The sequence below is a fragment of the Seriola aureovittata genome, chromosome 14 (genome assembly GCF_021018895.1).
Source record: "Seriola aureovittata isolate HTS-2021-v1 ecotype China chromosome 14, ASM2101889v1, whole genome shotgun sequence".
Lineage (NCBI taxonomy): Eukaryota > Metazoa > Chordata > Actinopteri > Carangiformes > Carangidae > Seriola > Seriola aureovittata.
Window position 1 is genome coordinate 16,718,725 of NC_079377.1, and position 19,688 is coordinate 16,738,412.

A 19,688-nucleotide genomic window follows, 5' to 3' on the forward strand; every position below is an offset into this window, starting at 1 on the left:
GATAACATTAAATTTCATGGACATGTTAATAACAAAATATTTCCTCTTTGGCACCGCTCCAGCTGGTTGCACCCTAAGGTCGCTACCACAGTCCAAAGCCGGGCTGAGTCACCACTGTATTAGTGTCGGCACTTTCAGAATTAATAGTACAGTAAAGCATAGTAAATCATGAGCAAAAGCTGCTGAGAACGGTAATTACTGTGTTCCTATTGTGATATTATAAATAATGCCTCATACATACTGGACGCTTCAGATCCATGTCACTGTGAGGGAGTAGTTCAGCTCCCAGGTGGTGCTCAGGTACAAATTATAGGAGGAGTAGATTTTATTGTGGTGGTTGACAGAAATTAGACATAATGTTCATGTTCAGGGATTAGTCACTAGAGGGCAGTTAAACACAGATAATAACTCCAGTAGTTCAGCATCCATGTGTCATATGCAGGATATGCCCATACAGAAATATAAATTGTGTTTTCCTTTTCAAGTTATGGGGATTTCATTCACAGTAAGCTATGATTAAATGCTGATGGGTACATCTTCATGGTTGCTTGATGCTTGTATGGCACATTAAACAAACCAATCATAATCAAACCTGAAGAAGTGAGGGTGTTTACTAATATAGTCATACCAGATGAACTCAATCTCCCTGATGACCTGGCGTCAGACTAAACCCCACAATCAATTTTCTGCAGGTAATTATAGTAATTAAATGTATTTGCAATCAGTCATATACACAGAAAATGACAAACACAAAATTTAATTCTAATTCTTAAGGAGTGCAATGCAAATACACCCATCTGGTGTAGGTATACATCCACATACGTAAACATATACAGAGTTGAGATGTTTATAGATGTGCAAAATGAAGATTGTGGGAGCAACAATTTTGTGTGCAGGCACCCTGAAACATTTATTAAAGGAAGAAATGTTCATTTCTGCTGTTTCTACTGAGAGCAAAACAGACTGAATGCAATTTTTTTGGCCTTCACCCAGAAAGTCATACATTCAATTATTTTTTTATTTTGTTTATTAGAAAAAAAGACAGTCAAATTGTCATTAAATGCCAGAGCCCCGGAAATTGTAATTCGCTTGAGCATTACAAAATATAGAGTCAAGAGAGTTGCAAAGCAGTAGTGATAAATGCAGATGAAATAAAACTATTTTAGCTTCATATTTTTGCAATTCATCCACAGTTTCTGTCATGGAAAAACAACACTGTATCTAGTTTAGTGAACTGGCTTTGCATTTCTTATCTTTGAAGACTAAATTGCTTTCGGTTTAATTAAAATTACTGTTGCATTATGTTGCATCAAGTGTATGAAATACTGTCAGAGCTTTGCTTATTTAAACTACTACTTTACATGGACGAGTTGCTTATGTAAACACTTTTCTACATTTGTGTCATTATTCACTGTCATTCGAGAAAATTACATCTCTTATCTGCGTCTCACTCGATGGATTGACTACCTATTAATGCCATTCAAATTATAAATCACATCTTCCCTTTGTCACCGTCAACATGCACTTATTGAGGAAGGGCAATCACAGATCAGAGATTGAGGAGGACCTGTTGAAGAGAATCACCTTGTTTAGCTATATGATTATGTGCATTTACAATGTGATTGGTCTCATGGATGACAACGGTCTCAGGAGCCACAGGGCTGAAGCACTGCTGCTTTGTTCAGAGAAAGGTAGTCAGGCACGGCTGATTGCCCTCTTCATTTGATATTGATGGTAATCCTCTCCAGGATTTTCAAAAGGCGCAAGAAACCAATAAGGTGTCTTTTGACATTCCTTCATTTTGTCAAGGACGCAAGACGTTTGATTGTGTGCGCATAAGACATCAGATTGTGCACATGGGCGAGTGTGTGTGTGTGTGTCTGTGTGCGCACTATTTTAGGAGCTAGGATGATGCGAGAGTCAACTGAGCACCTATGGCTTTTGCTTGCATCATCCTTTTTCACACCCAGTTTCACAGTTTCAACATTCACACCTGAATTGACGAGAAAAACCACCATCATCATCATCATCATCATCATCATCATCATGTACTGTCCACTGAGCAGCTTCACTACAGCAGTCTAATCCAGCTATGGGGCCATTACTGATGGCCAAAGGACAGTCATTTATTATCTGGACCTGGTGAGCTTGGCAATATAAAAACTTTTGTCATAATACATTCAGTTTTTTCAATTTCAGACCTCCTGAAAATGGACACTCATATTACTTTACCAGCCAACTGCAGGCAAGAAAAGTGACATGTCTTGCTTCTTGCTCAGTTTTCTTGATAGCACAATGTCTAATCCTACTGATGAGAAGTTTCTTCCGTTTTTGCTTCTGCTTGTTTTTATTTTCTCTGACTATGCATTGGCTAGTTGTGAGATGGTTGCCGATTTATATACACCTTTTCAGCCAGTACTGTTACGTTTTACTTCTATGTGTAGTTACAACATATAAATATTAATAAGGACCAAAATAAAATAAAAACTGAGCTGATATTTCTTTTTATTGACTTTTACTGATGTGTGAGTTGTTTCTGTGCTTCTGTTTTTGCCATGCTCAAGACTTAACCAAACTGTAGCATAATAGCAAAATAGAATAGGAAAAGAATAGATCTTTATTGTCATTGCAAGTACAATGAAATTAGGTTTTGCAAGTTCCATATTCATGACATAAAAAAATAAATAAAAAAAAAAGACAAGGAAATAAGGTAGAAATAAACAATAAATAAGGTTTGAGGATATTTTTCACTGATTACATCTGTCAGTTGGCAGTACAGTAAGTTTTATTTATTTATATGGTGTTTATTTCAATTCTTTTTACTCATTTAAACAAATTTCCAGCCAGTTCGTGAATTCACTGGTAATGTGTAACATCTCCGACAGGGTAGTCTAACCCTTGGGACCTGTTTTGACTTTGTGATAATGATTTTTTTTTAAAAATGAAGTTCATGTGATGAATATATATTTTTCTTTTTTTCATACACTGTATCTTGATTCACACATCTGATTTTCTGCTTAAAAATTGTGCTGCTTGGTTTTTTGTGGCACTTCTGAACAGCTCATCTGTGATGAACAGAGTTAAATTAGGCATGTTGGGGAGGAAAAAGGCAATTGAAGCTTTGGAGCATCCTCAACTCATTGATTGGTGAATCAATGGAGAACACAATGAATAAAAAATCATTAGCCTAGACCTAGAGATGCTCAAAGCTGCTGAAGGAAATAGACATAATGGAAGGAGGAAAAAGAGAAAGAACATACTAAGATATTATTAGAAGAGTATTTTAACGCTGTTCTTCAATTAAGTTTAAAAAGTCCACAGCTCAATGATGACAAGGATATAAAAATAGAATGTGAGTAAAAAAAAAACATAACAGTGTTCATGATAGTTTGAGGTAAGCACACTAATGTCCTATATCACGCATCTACGATTATGTTGACATCAGCTGTACTGAGAACAGCAAACTGCGCACATCTGGCTCTATGATTCAGACAGTACTCAGCCCAATTAATCCAATTATATGACGGTTCATCTCTATTCTGATCAGTCTCAAACCTGTTTCAGACCTGAATCATTCTCAGAATTGTAACATTCTTTTAGAGATTCATGGCTAATTTGTTGAATAGGTCCATGATTACGACGATTCATCAGTGTCTATGAAAATATAAAAATCCCCCTCAGGTTGAAATCAGAGCATCAAGACGTGAATTGATGATGTTCTCAGGCAGCATTTTTTTCTGTAATGGTCGACTGATACTGTGTTAATGACCAACTCCAGAGGCTCAGTTCAGTCAATAAAATATATGTTCAACTCGACAAGCAGCAGCTTGCAGGTGGTCAGTCATTATAAATGAAGAAATTGGGAAAGCTTAAATTAAGGGGATGAAATATTATACCCAATGTAAATATTACATCCAAAGGAATTTAATTTGAATTAGAAATGAAAACTAAAGAAAAAACAAACAACAATAACATAAAATATATGTAATATTTTGTATATTTTGTTGAACCAGCTATGTGTTGCAGAGGCATACTGTACATCTTCACTCTGTGTGTATCCGTTTCATCGTGACCACCCACCAGCAGCAGCAACAACAACCAGTTACATCCAAAGGCGGCATGTCTCGTTTAGACAAACAGAGTAAAAGAATGATAGATGATAAATCTCTGTGTACTACTGGGCCTGAGCAGAGGCAATCAGTCATTGTTGAGCTGTGCTATTACTTCAATTTCAGAGAGAGGAAACTCATCCTGCTATCTCATTTGATGGCACAATAGAAAGGCCAACTGCTGGGACTCAGTTTATTTTATTCTGGTAACAATGTGAGAAATGGTACTTTTTTGTGTATCATTTTCTTCCATGTCAGTGTGGCAAAGAAAATATGCACAATGTGTACAAAGCCCCACATGTGTACACGTACAGCAGGGCTGTGCAAAGACCTTTAAAAGGGCAAGTGCTCAAAGTTAAAAAGCTGCACATGCAACAAGATTTTAAAACACTATACATCAACATAATTTACAGCAAACCTGTTGAATTATAGCAACCCATACTCATGAACCACAGTACACATAGTTCTGTGTTTTGTGGGATTCAGTTTAGATTTTTCACATTTGCTCACTTCTGTCAAAGTATTCTCTGCTGATAAGAGTGGTCCACTGCAACTCTGTCAGTAAAAGGTTATACAACGGAACTGAGAAGGTTTATCAATCAAGGTGGATGTGGCATGTGTTTTTGTGCTTTGACAACGTGTCACTCAAAGACTGCAGATAAAAGACATTTGATGTCCTCAGAGGGCTGAACAGTGGGTCACACCAAGGCAACTGACACTCTGTTATTCAGGCATCATTAGTCCTATCGGGGTACTACCTCAAAAATAGTTCCAGTCAAGTTTTATCCACGATTCCAAATCAGGCTTCTGAATATCAAAAACATGTAGGTTGCAAAGTGAGAAAAACAATTCAAGCATGTGTGTGCCGCATCCGTGTATGTGTCAATATCAATCATCATCAATATAAATGACCTGAAATGCAATGATTGTCTCTTTTGTGATGTGATAATGTGCTAAGTTGCGAGTCAGATTTGTATGACATATGAATCTTTTGCTGCTGTTTTTATTATTTCATGTTTGCATTTATATTTTGAAATTTGGTATTGACAATTATTAAATCTGAATGTATCCCAATTTATGCCCAGGACAACTTAACAACATTAAACCCCCCTTTTTATATAAAAGTCCTATACTGTGAAGACAACTTCTAAGATCCTGTGTCTTATTAAAAAAAAAAATCCTATGGAAATGCTCACAGTGTGTTGTCTTTTTCTTGCCTCGTGATTAACAAGTACATCAGATCAGGTAGAATTTCTCCCATAAACATGCTAGCATACATATCTTCATTTCTCTCTTTTCTTATTAGTGTGAGATGTCGCCAGCAGACCAGGAGAAATGGATGAGGGGCCTCTATAGTTTACAGCAGGAAATTATGTTTCCCTTATGTCAGGTTTAATGTCATGCCAGCCCCATTATTCCCTTTCCTTTTTAACTCTCCCATTACATGTCCACACAAACACGCACACACGTTCACACGTGTGCTAATGAGTGTCCACTGTTGTCAGTGATGATGTTGATTGTATTTACTGAGTGAAGACTCATTGGTGTGTGTGTGTGTGTGTTGCATGTACACAACCACCATTAATACCCCATAACCTATTACCGTCCACTACTGTAGTCAGTACTCTCCAGCCATAGACAGTGGCTATAATATAATGCAGAGAGTGAATTATACAATGACAATTAGGGGCGGTCAACTTTATCTGCGGGGCGAAGGGGAACCCAGTACAGTGCAGGCGTATGCTTCAGTGAACTGAAGTGTTACAATCCTTACAGTATCTTGCTTCTTTAACTGTGGCTGTCAAATGCAGCAGAGCAGAAAGTATATTATGAAATGTAATGGAGTGGAAGTATATTATAGGATAAAAGGGAAATACTCAAGTACAAGTACCTCAAAATTGTACTTAAGTAGAGTCATTAGAGTGAATGTACTCAATTACTTTCAACCACTGCTACTCAAATTACTTACAGCTTAAGTAACATGTATTTCAATATTGTTCAATTACCCAACAAGGTAAAACAAACAAAGGGGTGCCTCTTAAAAGTCTAACATCAAAAAGGTAAAAATGAGCTAAACCTAAACCACCACAGCCACAAAAGGCTATTAAAATGAAACGATAAACATATTATGTCAAAAAAGCATTTTTACAACAACTGATCCCCCATTGTCTCACTGCTCATGACTGAGCACCAGAGTTTGCTAAAATTAGATAAAATGACATTTTTTATTGGTAATGAAATACAAAGCCAATGTTGGAAATGAAGAGGTGCACTATTAGCAAGCTAACATTAGTTATCTCAACTGTAACTTAAGGGAAAACCTAGAAACTAGCTAACATTAGTGTTAATCTGTAGATACTTGACACAATCTAATTCAGAAACACAGATGGTAGGAAAGTAAAGTGTATTAAACATGCTAGATAGTAAGCTACTGCTGTTTACAGACGCCCCTATTCCACCACCTAATTCGAACCCTGCTATAATGTTTGCCACAAAAACAAAGTGTAGCGGAGGTTGGTGGGGATGTCATTAGGAGATTGCCAAAAAAATTCACAGGGGAACCACGAATGTCAGTATCAAATTTGATAGCAATCTATCATATCTATCATTGTCAAAATCACAAATATCAACCTGCTGATGGCGCTAAAGGAAAGGTCAGGGGATCACCAGAGTCAGTAGGAGGACACTGGGTGAGAGGCAGCATATTCTCTGGACAGGTTGACAGGCGGCTCACAAGGTTCAGACATAGAGAGACAAGCAATCACAACCGCAGTTTTTATTCCAGTTCACCTGACCTGAGCTCACCATCTTCGACCACTTCACCACTTGGTTCCACGTGTTGAAAACTTAACTTGAAGCCCACCTCAGCTGATATAGATCAACACATGCCTTGCATCACTTCTTGCCAACAATGTGCAAAGACAAAAAAATAAAAATAAATTCATGTATACTTCCAAAGAAGTATCTTTTCGACATATAATAAGGAACAGATCCCCTCCTGCTTTGCTTCATTAGATAATTCAAACATTTTTGGTGCTTTTTCGTGTTTGTGCTTTACATTTTACATCAAGGAAATTACAAAGAAAGGCATCTGCAATTACAGCTCTCCCTCGGTCATTGTTATCAAGTGTTTTCACTTGACAGTAATTCTCCTTTTCACAGGACATGAGCCTGCTTGTTCATTTGAACTCTGTGAGAGAGGCTTATTCATGTGTAACCACCGTTCTCCAGAAAGTGGCTCCATTGTCTCCAGATCTTTTCACTGCTGAAGTCTCTCCTAATGAAATGACTTGATGGATTTTGCCTAAGCCATGGGCTCTTAGCTGGCTGAAACAATGATTGCATGGATCAGTTTTGTTCTCTGTCCTGCTGATAGATTCCCAATCTCTCCCAATGGGTTTTTGCTGGCCCTTATAATGGCAATCTCCTTACATTTCTCTTTTAGATTTCCTCTGTGGTTGAGGGTATTGACCGGATCAGGACTGGAAAAAGACAAATATGGTCCCTGAGCTACAGTCACATCCTGTTGCATTTGAACGTCACCACATTGTGCCACTCAGCATTAGCGGATATTCTGTTTTTTTCTCCCAGGGCATGAAACTGTGAAAGCTATCCATAGAAATAAAACACAACCCTGAGTGTTGTCTCCACTTTTTCTTTACCTCTAACATTCTCTGAGCTCTTACTCAAAAAAGGATATGTCCTCCCTGTGTCAGTTAAGATGTGCCACTCTTTGGTCTCAATTATTGTCTGAAGAGATTTCTAATGGTACCTCATGTCAGAGTAGGTCTTTTTGGCATATTTTTTTTTATCACACACACACCCTTCACTGCAGCTGACAGCAGGGTAATGAAAAAGGTGGATTCACCTGTCAGATGTAGTTCATGGCATCAGCTCATAGCCCGAGGTTTATCTGAGGGTTTTATAGCAAAATGACACAGGGCAAAGGTGCAATGGTGTGTTTATTGATGGTGGGTAGATAGGAAAAGTGGCAGTGAATGGATATGAGATTGAAAACAACAGTTTTCATAGAATAGTTACATTATTGTAGTGCCACACTAGCACTAATTACTGCAATTATTGTCAGTGAAAAATAAAGTCAAAGACTTTAAAAGAGCGAAAGAAATGGATCTCACAGAATTTAAAGTGACACACTGTCGAGTCAAGTAAATGGATTTTGGAAAGTTGAGAGTCTGCGTGCAGAGCTCCATCAATGAAGGTGGAGGCTGCTGTCTGAATATGTGCCTTGTATACTGGGCAGCACTGGTAAACATGGGCAGCATGCTAACTGGAGACACAGCGTTTGTCACACTTAGCTTGCTATCAGTTTGTCTGAATCTGACTTAACCTCCTAGGACCTGGCGTCCACATATGTGGACCTCACATTTTGGGTTCTCTAGACCAAAATACTAACTTTTTCTCAACAAGGGCCTGGTGACCACATATGAGGATATTATACTGCCACTCAGTAATCGAAATTTAAAACTAATGTCCTCATATGTGGACATCATTTTTCTCAGGTCCCAATCAGCCTATATAGCAAAGAATAGAGCTCGGGTCTTAGGAGGTTAAACAAGGTATTCAGATGTAGCTGTGCTGTAGCTGGTGTGTTTCACTCCCTCTGCCCACTTTATATCACATGCACAAGCTGTTGCTGGGAGCTCTTTTTGGGAAAGACTTTCTAAAAGACTAATCTCGGGATAAACTGATTTTGTTTTACTGAGAGTCATCTCACCAAACTGGCCTCAGCTAATTATAATTTATAGTACATTATACATCCTTCTATATACTGCATGCTACAGCAGAATATTTATCTTTCTGCCACCCACACAAGCCCTGCAAACAGTGAGTTAGATAAATTCAACAGTAAGGCTTTTTTTCTTAAGGAGACCTATGTTTCACCGGGAAAAGTCATGTGAATAATACAAAGTGAGTCACAGTCTAGTATTGACTCTATTGCAGTTAAAAAAAAAAATCTAAAAATAATGTAATAATTCCATATAATATTAAATTAAAGAACATCTTTAGGCTACCAGGCATATAAGCATTGGTTTTTGATACATACACGCTGTTCCCAGGTGAAAGCTACTGGTAATTATAATACCATGGCAAGTGTCCATAGACTTTAAGCTAAATAAATAAAATAGCTGCCACTTCTTATAGAAAAAAGAGCAGGATAAAGCAGCAGAAAAGGCAGAGATGAACTCCACAGCAGCTGCAGCCGTCAAACGCAGACAAAATGCTGTGTTGCTAGGCAACTTAGAAGTTTTTTTTTTCCTGTGCTCTCCTTTACACAATAAGTTACAACACTCATTTGTTGCACACAACTGTCTGGATGTCACTCAGGGAGCGCTGCGCACGGCAAAGTCCTTTGCTCATTCATTCTCAATGCAAAAATATAACGAGTCCACTTAGCCTCTCTGTCTCAATGCACTCCTCCAAGTTCTCAAGCACTGAGCTGAATGAGCTCTGCAGTCACAACAGGGATTATCAGAAACAGCAGAAAGGTAGTGCACACCTTACTGATTGTAGAAGTGAACATAGAAGTCATAGCTGAAGGATCCGCTGTCAGTATTTTAGCATTCAGCGTTTAGCTAGACCCAGCATGCACCTGCTGGTCAGGTCATGCAACACGGCAGGTGTGTTTGATCTGGGACACTTTGTGCTCGTGGGACAGTGCATCAAATCAGAAGCTTTATTCTCTGCTGCAACTGCTGATTTAGCTTGTTTCATTTGTTGCATTCTCACAAGGTGAATCATAAATTCATCGTGTGACTTTTGTTTTTACTTAATTATTGATTTTTAGAAATACTCCAAAAAGTATAAATATATCTCGTTACATACACCTCTGCTGCTTTGTTCACCTTGTTTAAAACATTAAACATTCCAGTGAAGACTCTTTACCTGCCGTCATTCACTCTCTTGTGCTTTCAGGTCTTGAGTTTCTCAGAACATGATAATCACAGTGTTTTAAATATTTGATACCAATTAAAAGTTTCACTGGGAGCCATCTGTTGTACATTCAGGTCACGTATTCACTCAAACTTTCTCCAGTTATTGTATCTTGTGATCATTAAACAGATGGTTGGAAATGACTCACTCTGACAAACTGAAGCCACATACATCATCCTCTCATTAACTGTCAGCTGTGCAACTCTCGGAGCAGCTGCCACAGTTAAAGTCACCAAAACATTACCATGTCTACACTAGACCTAGTAAAAAGTGACCATGTAGGATATCACTGACTACTCTTGAGCATTTTTTAAAAACACTGAAGCAAGGATGTGAATGCAAATCGATTCCCTCCGAATTCATGTTCAAATAAAAGCCTTGTGGTTGCACCTTAATGTGTCTGCCGTCTTGTCTTGAATTTTGATGAGGAGTGAAAAAAAAAGAAAGAAATATGGAGCATTTTTTACCCTCTGATCTATTTTTGAGCACAACTTGTAGCAGAATTCCCTCTTCTGGAGTTAAATTGCTTTTTGCATTCAGGGCAGCATTACTCAGCTGTGGGCGTGACTCAGACATGAAGCTACACTTCTAGGAGCAGCCAGTGTGTGTTTATGCTCTACCTGAAATATATGATGAAGCCGCAGGAGAAGGGACTGTGTTTGTGCATTTGTTGTGAGTTAAGTACCTCTGTATAGACTCATCTTTTCTGTCTCGTCTTGTCCTTTCTCTTCCCCTCTTCTCCTGCAACAAAATCCAGAAATGTACAGACAAAACAGTGACTACATTTGAAGAATACATACATCTCTAGCATGTGAAAACAAAAATGAGTTGTTTATGTTCATCATCAAAACCCCATTTAATGCTTTTTTTTTTCAGCCATGCTGTTGATTTGTTGATTGGTATTCGATAGACTGCCATGAAATTTTGTACAGACATTCATGGTCAATGGTCAAAGGATGGAGCCTTTTAAACTAGTGTCATGATCAGATCTTCAATTTGTCCAGTTGTTTGGTTTGTCTATTTAATGGTTTGATTTACTTTACATTGAGTATTGCAGCCTCACAGAGCTCATCATGTACTTTATAATGTCCCATAATCATACAAACACACACTTTACAAAATGTATGCGTGAATACAAATGTGCCACTGCACACATCGATGGCACAATGGCACCACATAGTTATAGAAAAAAATAACAATTGTGATTATCCTGTCCTTAAAAACTTCACAGATGTGGATTCATGTCCATCAATAAGACACACCGCATGCTGGAGAAAACTCCCAAGTGGGCAGGCACTGCTTGGTGTGATTGATGTCAAACACAAGGAAAGCCTTGAAACAAACATCTACAGCCTTCAGCAAAGAGTCTGTTTCCATGGCCTGGCCTGAAATAATGGTTAAGGCCTGGCACGTTATCATCTCATCCCCAATGCACAAAATGAGCAGGAACAGTTGACTGGTCTCTAAATACTCAACCATGTTGGTCCCCGACTGTTAGTTACACACAAGTCTTGTAATATAACTGACATTATCAAAATACAAAAAAGCAAAAGCAAAACTTCCAGGCGGCTTACCTCAGTGGTGGGTCTCAAGACTTTTCCTCCTCTCTTGCAGATGGATGGGGGAAACAGGGTTGGCAGGATCTTCAAACGGCTCTCATTTTTAGCAACTAAACAATACAAGCATAATACATAGTGTTGCATTAACATTTAAATAGTGTGCTAGACATGACAATTGATATTTCTGACTTTTCTGCCCTGGTGTTGATTGGTAACTATTAGTGTGTTGATTGCATAGTCTATTATGATCAGAGGAAATGTTGTAACATCTAATAATAGTCTAAACTCAGTTTAAAATGTAAAAAGTGACATTTGTTCTATGCAGACTGCTGTTCACTGGGGGGCATATGCAAGGATTCTGTCACGGAGAGCAGCCAGTTTTCAAAAAGTTTTCCCTCTGCCTTGTGATAAAGCTGCTGGAACACTTGTGAGATCTAATAAATTTTGAAAACATGGAAAACAAATGTAACTAGAACAACAATGTTTGAAGTAATCATATGGGCTTACGAGAAGCACCTGCTAGGCAAGAATACTAAGAGATGCCCATTTTACAGATCAGTCAGTTAGACATACAGTGCATTCAGAAAGTATTCACGAATTTACAAAAAACTGAGCTTTGCTTAATTCACCTTACCCACAACCCTGATCAATCTACCTGTCCCTGCCCCTGAAACCCCCACAGCATGATGTCAAAGTTGGGATGTGCCAAATTTCCTTGAGACCCGATAAAGGTGGTTCAGCTAAGTACTGAATGCTGCTGGGTGAGGCAGTTTTAAAAGTGATATTTCGCCAGTCAATATATCTGATTATTGATCAGCTGATCAAAAAACAGGTGGCTACCAACAACGGCGAAATTCAAAAGAAGATCATTTTTATCTGGACATAAATCTGATGTGAGGTTGTACTTTCAGGAGGGGGTTTTTCCCGTTGTAAACTCACCGATAGGCAGCGTCTCGTCCGGGATTTCTTCTGACACAATTCTCCTCGGTCTCGTCCTTTGTGAAAACACAAAGACGAGACGACACACAAACAATTCATAAGTAAAACTGTCAAAACACATGGCAGCATTCTGACAGGCACAACATCAGGCTGCTACTGAGTGTGCGCAGAGCCAGAGGCTTCTGGGTGTTGTAGTACTCGCAACTGTGGTGAAGGTGAGGCACTATATCTGTGCTTAAAGAAGATGGGTTTTTTGTCGTTCACCTGCCTGACCTTTTCCTTTTTTTAAATGAAAATTTTATAATGACGCAGTCTGTTATCAAACTGTACTTTGTTTTCAGTTTAAAAAAAAAGCCATTCATGCTTTTAATTAACTGTTTTATTATCATTATTTTTATTATTATTATTAACAATGATATAATGAGACATGAATTTCCCCTAGTATCTATCTATCTATCTATCTATCTATCTATCTATCTATCTATCTATCTATCTATCTATCTAACTAACCTTACAATATCCAAACTTTAGAGGTTAAGGAGCTAATGCTACCCTTACAATGTCCAAAATGATTAACTTTAGCAACTAATGCTAGCCTTATAATGTCTGACTAATGTTACTGGCACTGCATTACAGTGTCACGCTAGCCCTGTTTTCCATAATTTAGCAGCTAATGCTACTGATGTGTTTTCATTTTATCCTGCCATTAAATGTATAAAGACCAAACTTATAAGCTAATGTGACTGGCACTGTGTAATAAAGTTCTATGCTAGCCTTGTGTCTAAAAGTTAGTAGCTGAAGCTAGCCTTGTGATATTCAGAGGTTAAGAGTAGCTGAGGCTATTTTTGCTATTGTAATGCCCAAAGGTTTGCAGCTAATGTCACATACATTTTTAGCACTAGAAACACTAACAAAGGCAGGTTTGTTTGAACTAAGCATTTTGTTTTGTTACAATTACCATAAATATTTTTTGGTTAAAGAGAAACACAGACAAGTATTGATTCACTTTTACTAAAACTTGTGGGTTAATCCAAGCTGTTTTCATACTCCACACTCAACATGGACTCCAGGAGGGTGGCAGCCAAACATTTCCTTGCTTTATGCCCTTGCTGGTGTCATCAGTGATGTCATGGGTTATACCATGACCATGGGGGGTGCTCATGAATTTAATATACTGTGTTGATAAGTATTTGTATGACTTAAAGCGATTATAGAGGTTGTTTACAAAATAGTAATAGTTATTGTTTCTATTGTTGATGTTTAATGATAAAAATAACTTTTTGTCATTTCATTTTTTTAGATGTGAGAGACTCAGACCCTTTGAATGTTTGGTTCTGCTCAGGCTGAATGTTTAGTAAAGTGACGGGACTATATAAGCAGGTCTTTCTCTGCCAAGAGAGAAGAAGGGATGTCTGTGGTTGAAAGAAATTGCATAATGCAACTGACTTTAGCATTACCATTTCCAATTTCATGTTAATTTGTGATCTCCAAATTACAAGCGCTTTTTGGATTGCACATCGGCATCAATATACAGTAGTTGCTCAAACACAGAGATACACAAATATACAGACACACTTACAGAGTAAATGTTTACCAGCTAAACAAATGGCTGCAACATTATCCACTTTTATTGGCCTTGCCATAATATTTGCTTGACATTTTTGCTGTAGACATGGACATGTGTACGAGACAATGCCTTTATGGTGGATTACACATTATGTAAAAACAAACAAGCATCTCCCACTGTTGCTATTCAATAATGTTCTTCTGTGGAAACCTTCTAAATCAGATTCTGATTTTAGGACTGCAGTTGGATTGGGTTATCTTCTTTTTGAATCAACATAATTATGCTCATATTAAACATTTTACAAATGTGTTGGATAAAGTCGAAAGTCTGAAATCAAAGCTGTTCATCTGAGATCCTCGAGGGTCCTGAAAACTTTATATTGGAGGTATGATGTTTTCACTTGAAGGCTGTGATACTTTTTAAACACTGCTGCAAAAGCCTTTGAGACCAAATAAAATAATTTCACAGCCCACAGCAAAAACAAATACAGCATTCCTGGACAGAAATAGATGGTCTTGTTTTTTTTTTTACTTATGAGAGCAGTGCAGGCTGTTTGCTTTAAGGGCATGGGGAATACCATGGCATTTGAGTCCAACATTCCCATGACTCATGTTATACAGTATGTATATGCCAGTGGTCGATCAGTCCTGCAGTTCCTCTGACAGAGTTGTGGACGAGCTTGTCAGGCTGGTCGAGGGTGAAGACAGCAAAAGACTGAGAGTAAGTGAGACAATAAGACATAATGGAAAGGCATATCTACAGTGTTCATTATCGCCTCATGTTTTGTTTGCTGTGATTTGTGATGTTGGAACACCTACCGATGTATAACACCTGCTATGTATTAGTATGATTAATGAGCAAACCTGGGGAAGCATACAGTGAAACACATTGTTTGCTCTTTCTTTGGCATGAAGAAATTAAAAAGATCAATCAGTTAAGTTTTCTCAGTGTGCGGTGGATGATTGATTAGATCAGTGCTGCTGTCGCTGATTAAAAGAGTGCTGTGCATGAGTGACTCCTCGATGTTTTTTTTTTTTTCACACAATTTGACGACCTCTTTCTTGTATTACAGCAAGTTAAAAATACATACATCACATATCCAGCTTTTAGTCACGTTATTAGGCTCCATAGCTTTAGTCAGCTTCTTCCTTTTTTTCCACATTTTGACATGCAGAGCTTTCTGTTTGGCTTAAAAACCTGTATTTGACATAATGAAGTCAGATGACACTGTAATGACAGTGGCTGCACTGTGTGGCAGCATGGCATGTAATTTAAGGGGCATGATGGAATCTCCTCATTATATACAAGATGCATGAGCATTTAAAGCTCACAAACCACAACAAACCTTTAACATCTCAGATCTGCAATGAGAAATTAGACTTGACACGGTCTTTGATCATGTTTTACAGGAACAACTTTTACTTTGTGAGACAGGGAGAACCACTTATGCCCTGACATCAGGGTTGTGTGAAGTCAGCCAGTGCACTCGTCTTCACTGCTTTCCTCCTCTGCTTTCTTGTACTTCCTACGCGGTGTGGCTTAATCACAAGGTCTGTACACAGCGTTTTGAGCATGGCAGGTTTGTGTCTGCCTCTCACCCACTCACTGAGTCTCCCAGGGAGATGAGGTATATGCACACCTCCAGACTGGGGATCCTTCCAAACTTTCTGAATACTTTCCCCTAATTGCCCTTGGTTGGTGTGCTCTGTGAATTCCGTGTTATGGTAAATGCAGCTTTTGCCCCCCTTTGGTGGATGATAAAAACCAAGAGAGGCAGCTTTGATGGGTGACAAGTCATAATTGTTTCATGTTTTTGACAGAGACAGGATAGATATTGTTTCAGGCACTTGTTATCAAAGTGGGTGAAGGAGGGCGACCAGAGAGTCAGTGAAGGATAGATGATAGAAATTTGGTTCATGATGAAGGTGAGGAGGCTGGAGGGATGCAGATCCCCAGAATCTGTCACAGCGGCCTGAACTTGGTGAAGTAGTGCCTAACTTTCCTCTCTTTTTCTTTCTTCTCTTCTTTTCCCACTCCTTCTTGCAGCTCTGCAATTAAGAAAGCCTTAAACGCTAAGCCCTGATGCTTTTGTAAAAGGTCTTTGTTCTGCTGCCACATCAACAGCAGCAGCGGTGGGAGGAACACATCTTAAATTATTTTTCAAATTAATTATTCCTTCTCCTCGACTTAATCGGCGTGGGTGAATAAAGGTGTTAAGATTTGGTAGACATTGTTTTGGTAAAACATTGTTTAAGTAGAAATTTGATGAACTGTCTATGCATCACTTCCAGTCATACAGCAATAAATACACATAATAATAAATGCGTAAGAAGAAATTTGGTGAGATTTTAAAATGTCAAAATGCACAGCATTTATTTCAATATAATCACAAACGTATTTAGCAAAAATCAGACACAGTTTTGACAAAAATAAATAGATTTTATGCCCTTTAAAGGCTTCATACTGTCACAGTAAAATAAAAATACAATATCCTGATTTGCCAGTGTTGTCAAAATGAATAATTTTTATATGCCAAACGTCACACAGCCACTCATATATCATGAGCTGGAATGTTAATTACACATCACTGAATAGTGGCTACCACATTCAAATAATATTTCACCCTGTTTTGCCAGATGCAACAATACAATGTGGTGGTATTACAAAATACACATTACTTAAAATATTCCTACAATGTGACCAAACTGCATAACAGGCTCTATCATCACACCTAACCACACCACAGAATACCAAGTAAATGACAGAATGTGACAGGTTTCCTCTGTTGTGTTTTGATTAAGTAAAAGAGTTCATAGTCTAAAAGGCACTTCAGAACTCAGGCCTCACAGCTACAACATACAGTAATTTTGATTAAACCATCAGTGTGGTGAACTGCTCTACTCTCTACAACATGACTGTACTGTTTAAATCATTCTTTACAGTACTTTATCCAGGTAGATAATCAGCATTGAGGTCAGAAGGTATGCTTGAGTTTCACAGAGAATATTTACAACTATACCGACATCTGGTGATGAAGTTACTCTTGTGTTAATACATTACTGACTTGACCAAACCTTAAACAGCATCGGAGATAGTAATACTGAAGATTTAGTTGTTGTTTAGTTAGTCCAAGTATGAGACCTGCTAATCCATCTGGGAGTGAAAGCAGGCGTGTGTGTTCTGTATTTTGTAGTTGTCTTGTTCACATTTGGATTACAGTTTGTGCCATTAATAACACAATTAACAAATTAGTCACCATGTCACACAGGATGGTTGTCACAAATTTGTGCTACAAACTATCTCATTAGAAATTGCCATTCTTAAAAAGACTGTGTTTCATTTGTATTGAAATATTTAATGCCATTACAACCTACACACACACAACCTACAAAAGTGATCGGTCTATTCTTTTATAAAAGAAGGATGGTGATATTCTATATTTTTTAATGGATTTATCCTGCTGGCAGTTATTAACTAAAACATCCATTCATTCATTACCATGAACATGGACACTGTAGTTAATTGTGAGTTAATCCCATATGCACAGTCCTGCTGCTGCAAATATTCACTAGTGCACTATTTCTGCTGCTACAAGTAGTTCCCTACATATGCACTTTTTTCCCCTGTTTAAGGAATGTTTGCAAAAAACCCCTGCAAAACCCAGCTGCTTGAGGAAATTATTTTGCCTTTTTTCTAAAAAAAGAATTTATTTGTGATCTATTTTTAAAACTCACATCCTCAGTAGGAACAAATTAAATTGGGGCTGAGAGCCACAGACAGGCTGGGAAAGTAGGAAAGTAGTGAAAAATGGATAAACACATTGTTGGTTTGGGTGTCTTTATGGGGTTTGTTGATACTAAGACAATTACAGAATATTGCCAGCCTTCTCCTTCAACTAGTAATTAGGTGACAAACCTGTTCACTCTGATATTACACTATCACAGAGAAGTCAATCTACGGTCGTACCCCTCTTCTCATGAGTGTTAACCTCAAAGTGAAATGTCAAATCCAATTCACCTTTAGGTTGGTAAAGTACCGTAATTGTTTCTGAGAGTGCTGACCTTCACTGTCCCAGTGGCTTGTTGGTAGGCGGTTGGATGTTGTTGGTTGTGTTGAGGTTATTGTCGCTCCTCCCTGCGTTGTTCTCCATCCTGAGGGAGGAGGAGTTGAGTGGACTCCTCTTGAGGACTTTGTTAGCCAGGAGGCTACAGGTCTTCCTGTACTGGTGGCGCAGCAGCGAGTAGACAAACGGGTCACTTGCTGCCTTGCTGTAGGCCAAACATTTGGAAAGCACACCCCAGTGAGGGCTTATGGGCACTGGGCAGAAGAGCTCCACAATTCTACCTCAAATAAAGCAAAAAGAGGAGAAAAAAAAATAGAGTCACACACCATCAATGCAGCGGTTGAGCTTAGATCAGTGTAACTGGAGCGGAAGACATCCAAAGCAAAAGAACCTCCCCCAGTAATGTAATATTGTGGAAATGTTATTATTTCACTTCATTGAAATGTCATCACTGTGTTGGGCAATTTGAACTGATGGGTGTCAAATCGTTTTTGCTGCTTCTGGACTTTTGCTAATTAAAATTATTTCACACTGAATCCAGTGCCTGACACTTATTTTGTCCTAATAAATCAAATTAAAGACCAAGTGAAAACCAACTGCAGTATTGTCTTGCTGTTAATCTGCCTTCGTAATTAGTGTGATATCCTTAAGTCTAACGTGTTTCACTACCACACAGCTCCTAATGTGCAACCTCTCTATTTTCATAGCGCAAATCTAACAGCTTCTGACAGGTTGCCACCGCCAATACTGGGGCTAATACTAATGAGAGCCAGTCCTATGATCACTGACTCATTTGCTATCTCTCCCTTTCTCTGTCTCTCTCCTTCTCATCTCCCCAGATATTCAGGCTCAGTGACAAGGATTAGAAACGTGTGTAGAACCAATAAGCTGTGACATTACGAAAAGGAAGCGGTTAAAAATGTTTAATATGCTACCAGATATCAAGACAGATATTATCGCCATCTGTATTCACACAATAAGCCAAGTATAACCACATTAGCAGGTAAGTGAAAACTCAGAATCTCTCTGTCAAAAAGATTCATCCTTGAGAGAATTGTTCTCATTAAGCTGAATGAGGAAGATCAGTTAAAATATTTTTTCATTGCAAAGATAAAATATGCACAAGTTTATCTTCTGGAAGTTGTGTGTGGAAAAGGTAAGAAACCTTCACATGTTGAGATTACGCATTGTGTTAAATCCCTCTCTCTCTCTCTCAGACACACACACACACACACACACACACACACACACACACACACACAAAGACATGCAATATTATAGATCTCTGCTCACCTTGTAATGACATAAGGGGTGAAGCACACCACAAATGTGCCGATGAATGTACTGATCTTCTTCGTGGCCCTTTGCCTCCTCCGCTTCTGCTCATCCAAGCATTTCTGGCGCACACTGCCAAAGCACACAGGTACGCATTATCTACCCAGGAGGCATGATCACAGACATGCAGACATAATGAAAACAGAGAAAACATGTGGGGTGGA

The 19,688-nt window shown here is 38.4% G+C and overlaps 1 protein-coding gene across 2 annotated transcripts in view; it reads right to left on the reverse strand.

Moving 5' to 3' along the window:
* LOC130181430 (G-protein coupled receptor 26-like) overlaps window positions 1-19,688 on the reverse strand; it is a 105,651-nt gene that overhangs the window by 83,473 nt on the left and 2,490 nt on the right. The window contains exons 2-6 of one of the 2 annotated variants that reach the window (XR_008829570.1): window positions 19,483-19,596; window positions 18,188-18,466; window positions 12,560-12,615; window positions 11,636-11,730; window positions 10,747-10,802 (exon numbers count right to left, since the gene is read on the reverse strand). Coding sequence is in view for 1 of the 2 variants with exons in the window: in XM_056395650.1 (XP_056251625.1) it covers window positions 18,190-18,466; window positions 19,483-19,596 (391 nt within the window). In the remaining variant the exon portion in view is untranslated. Of the gene's footprint in view, window positions 1-10,746; window positions 10,803-11,635; window positions 11,731-12,559; window positions 12,616-16,482; window positions 18,467-19,482; window positions 19,597-19,688 lie in introns of those variants that run through there. The other variant, XM_056395650.1, reaches the window with a different exon arrangement.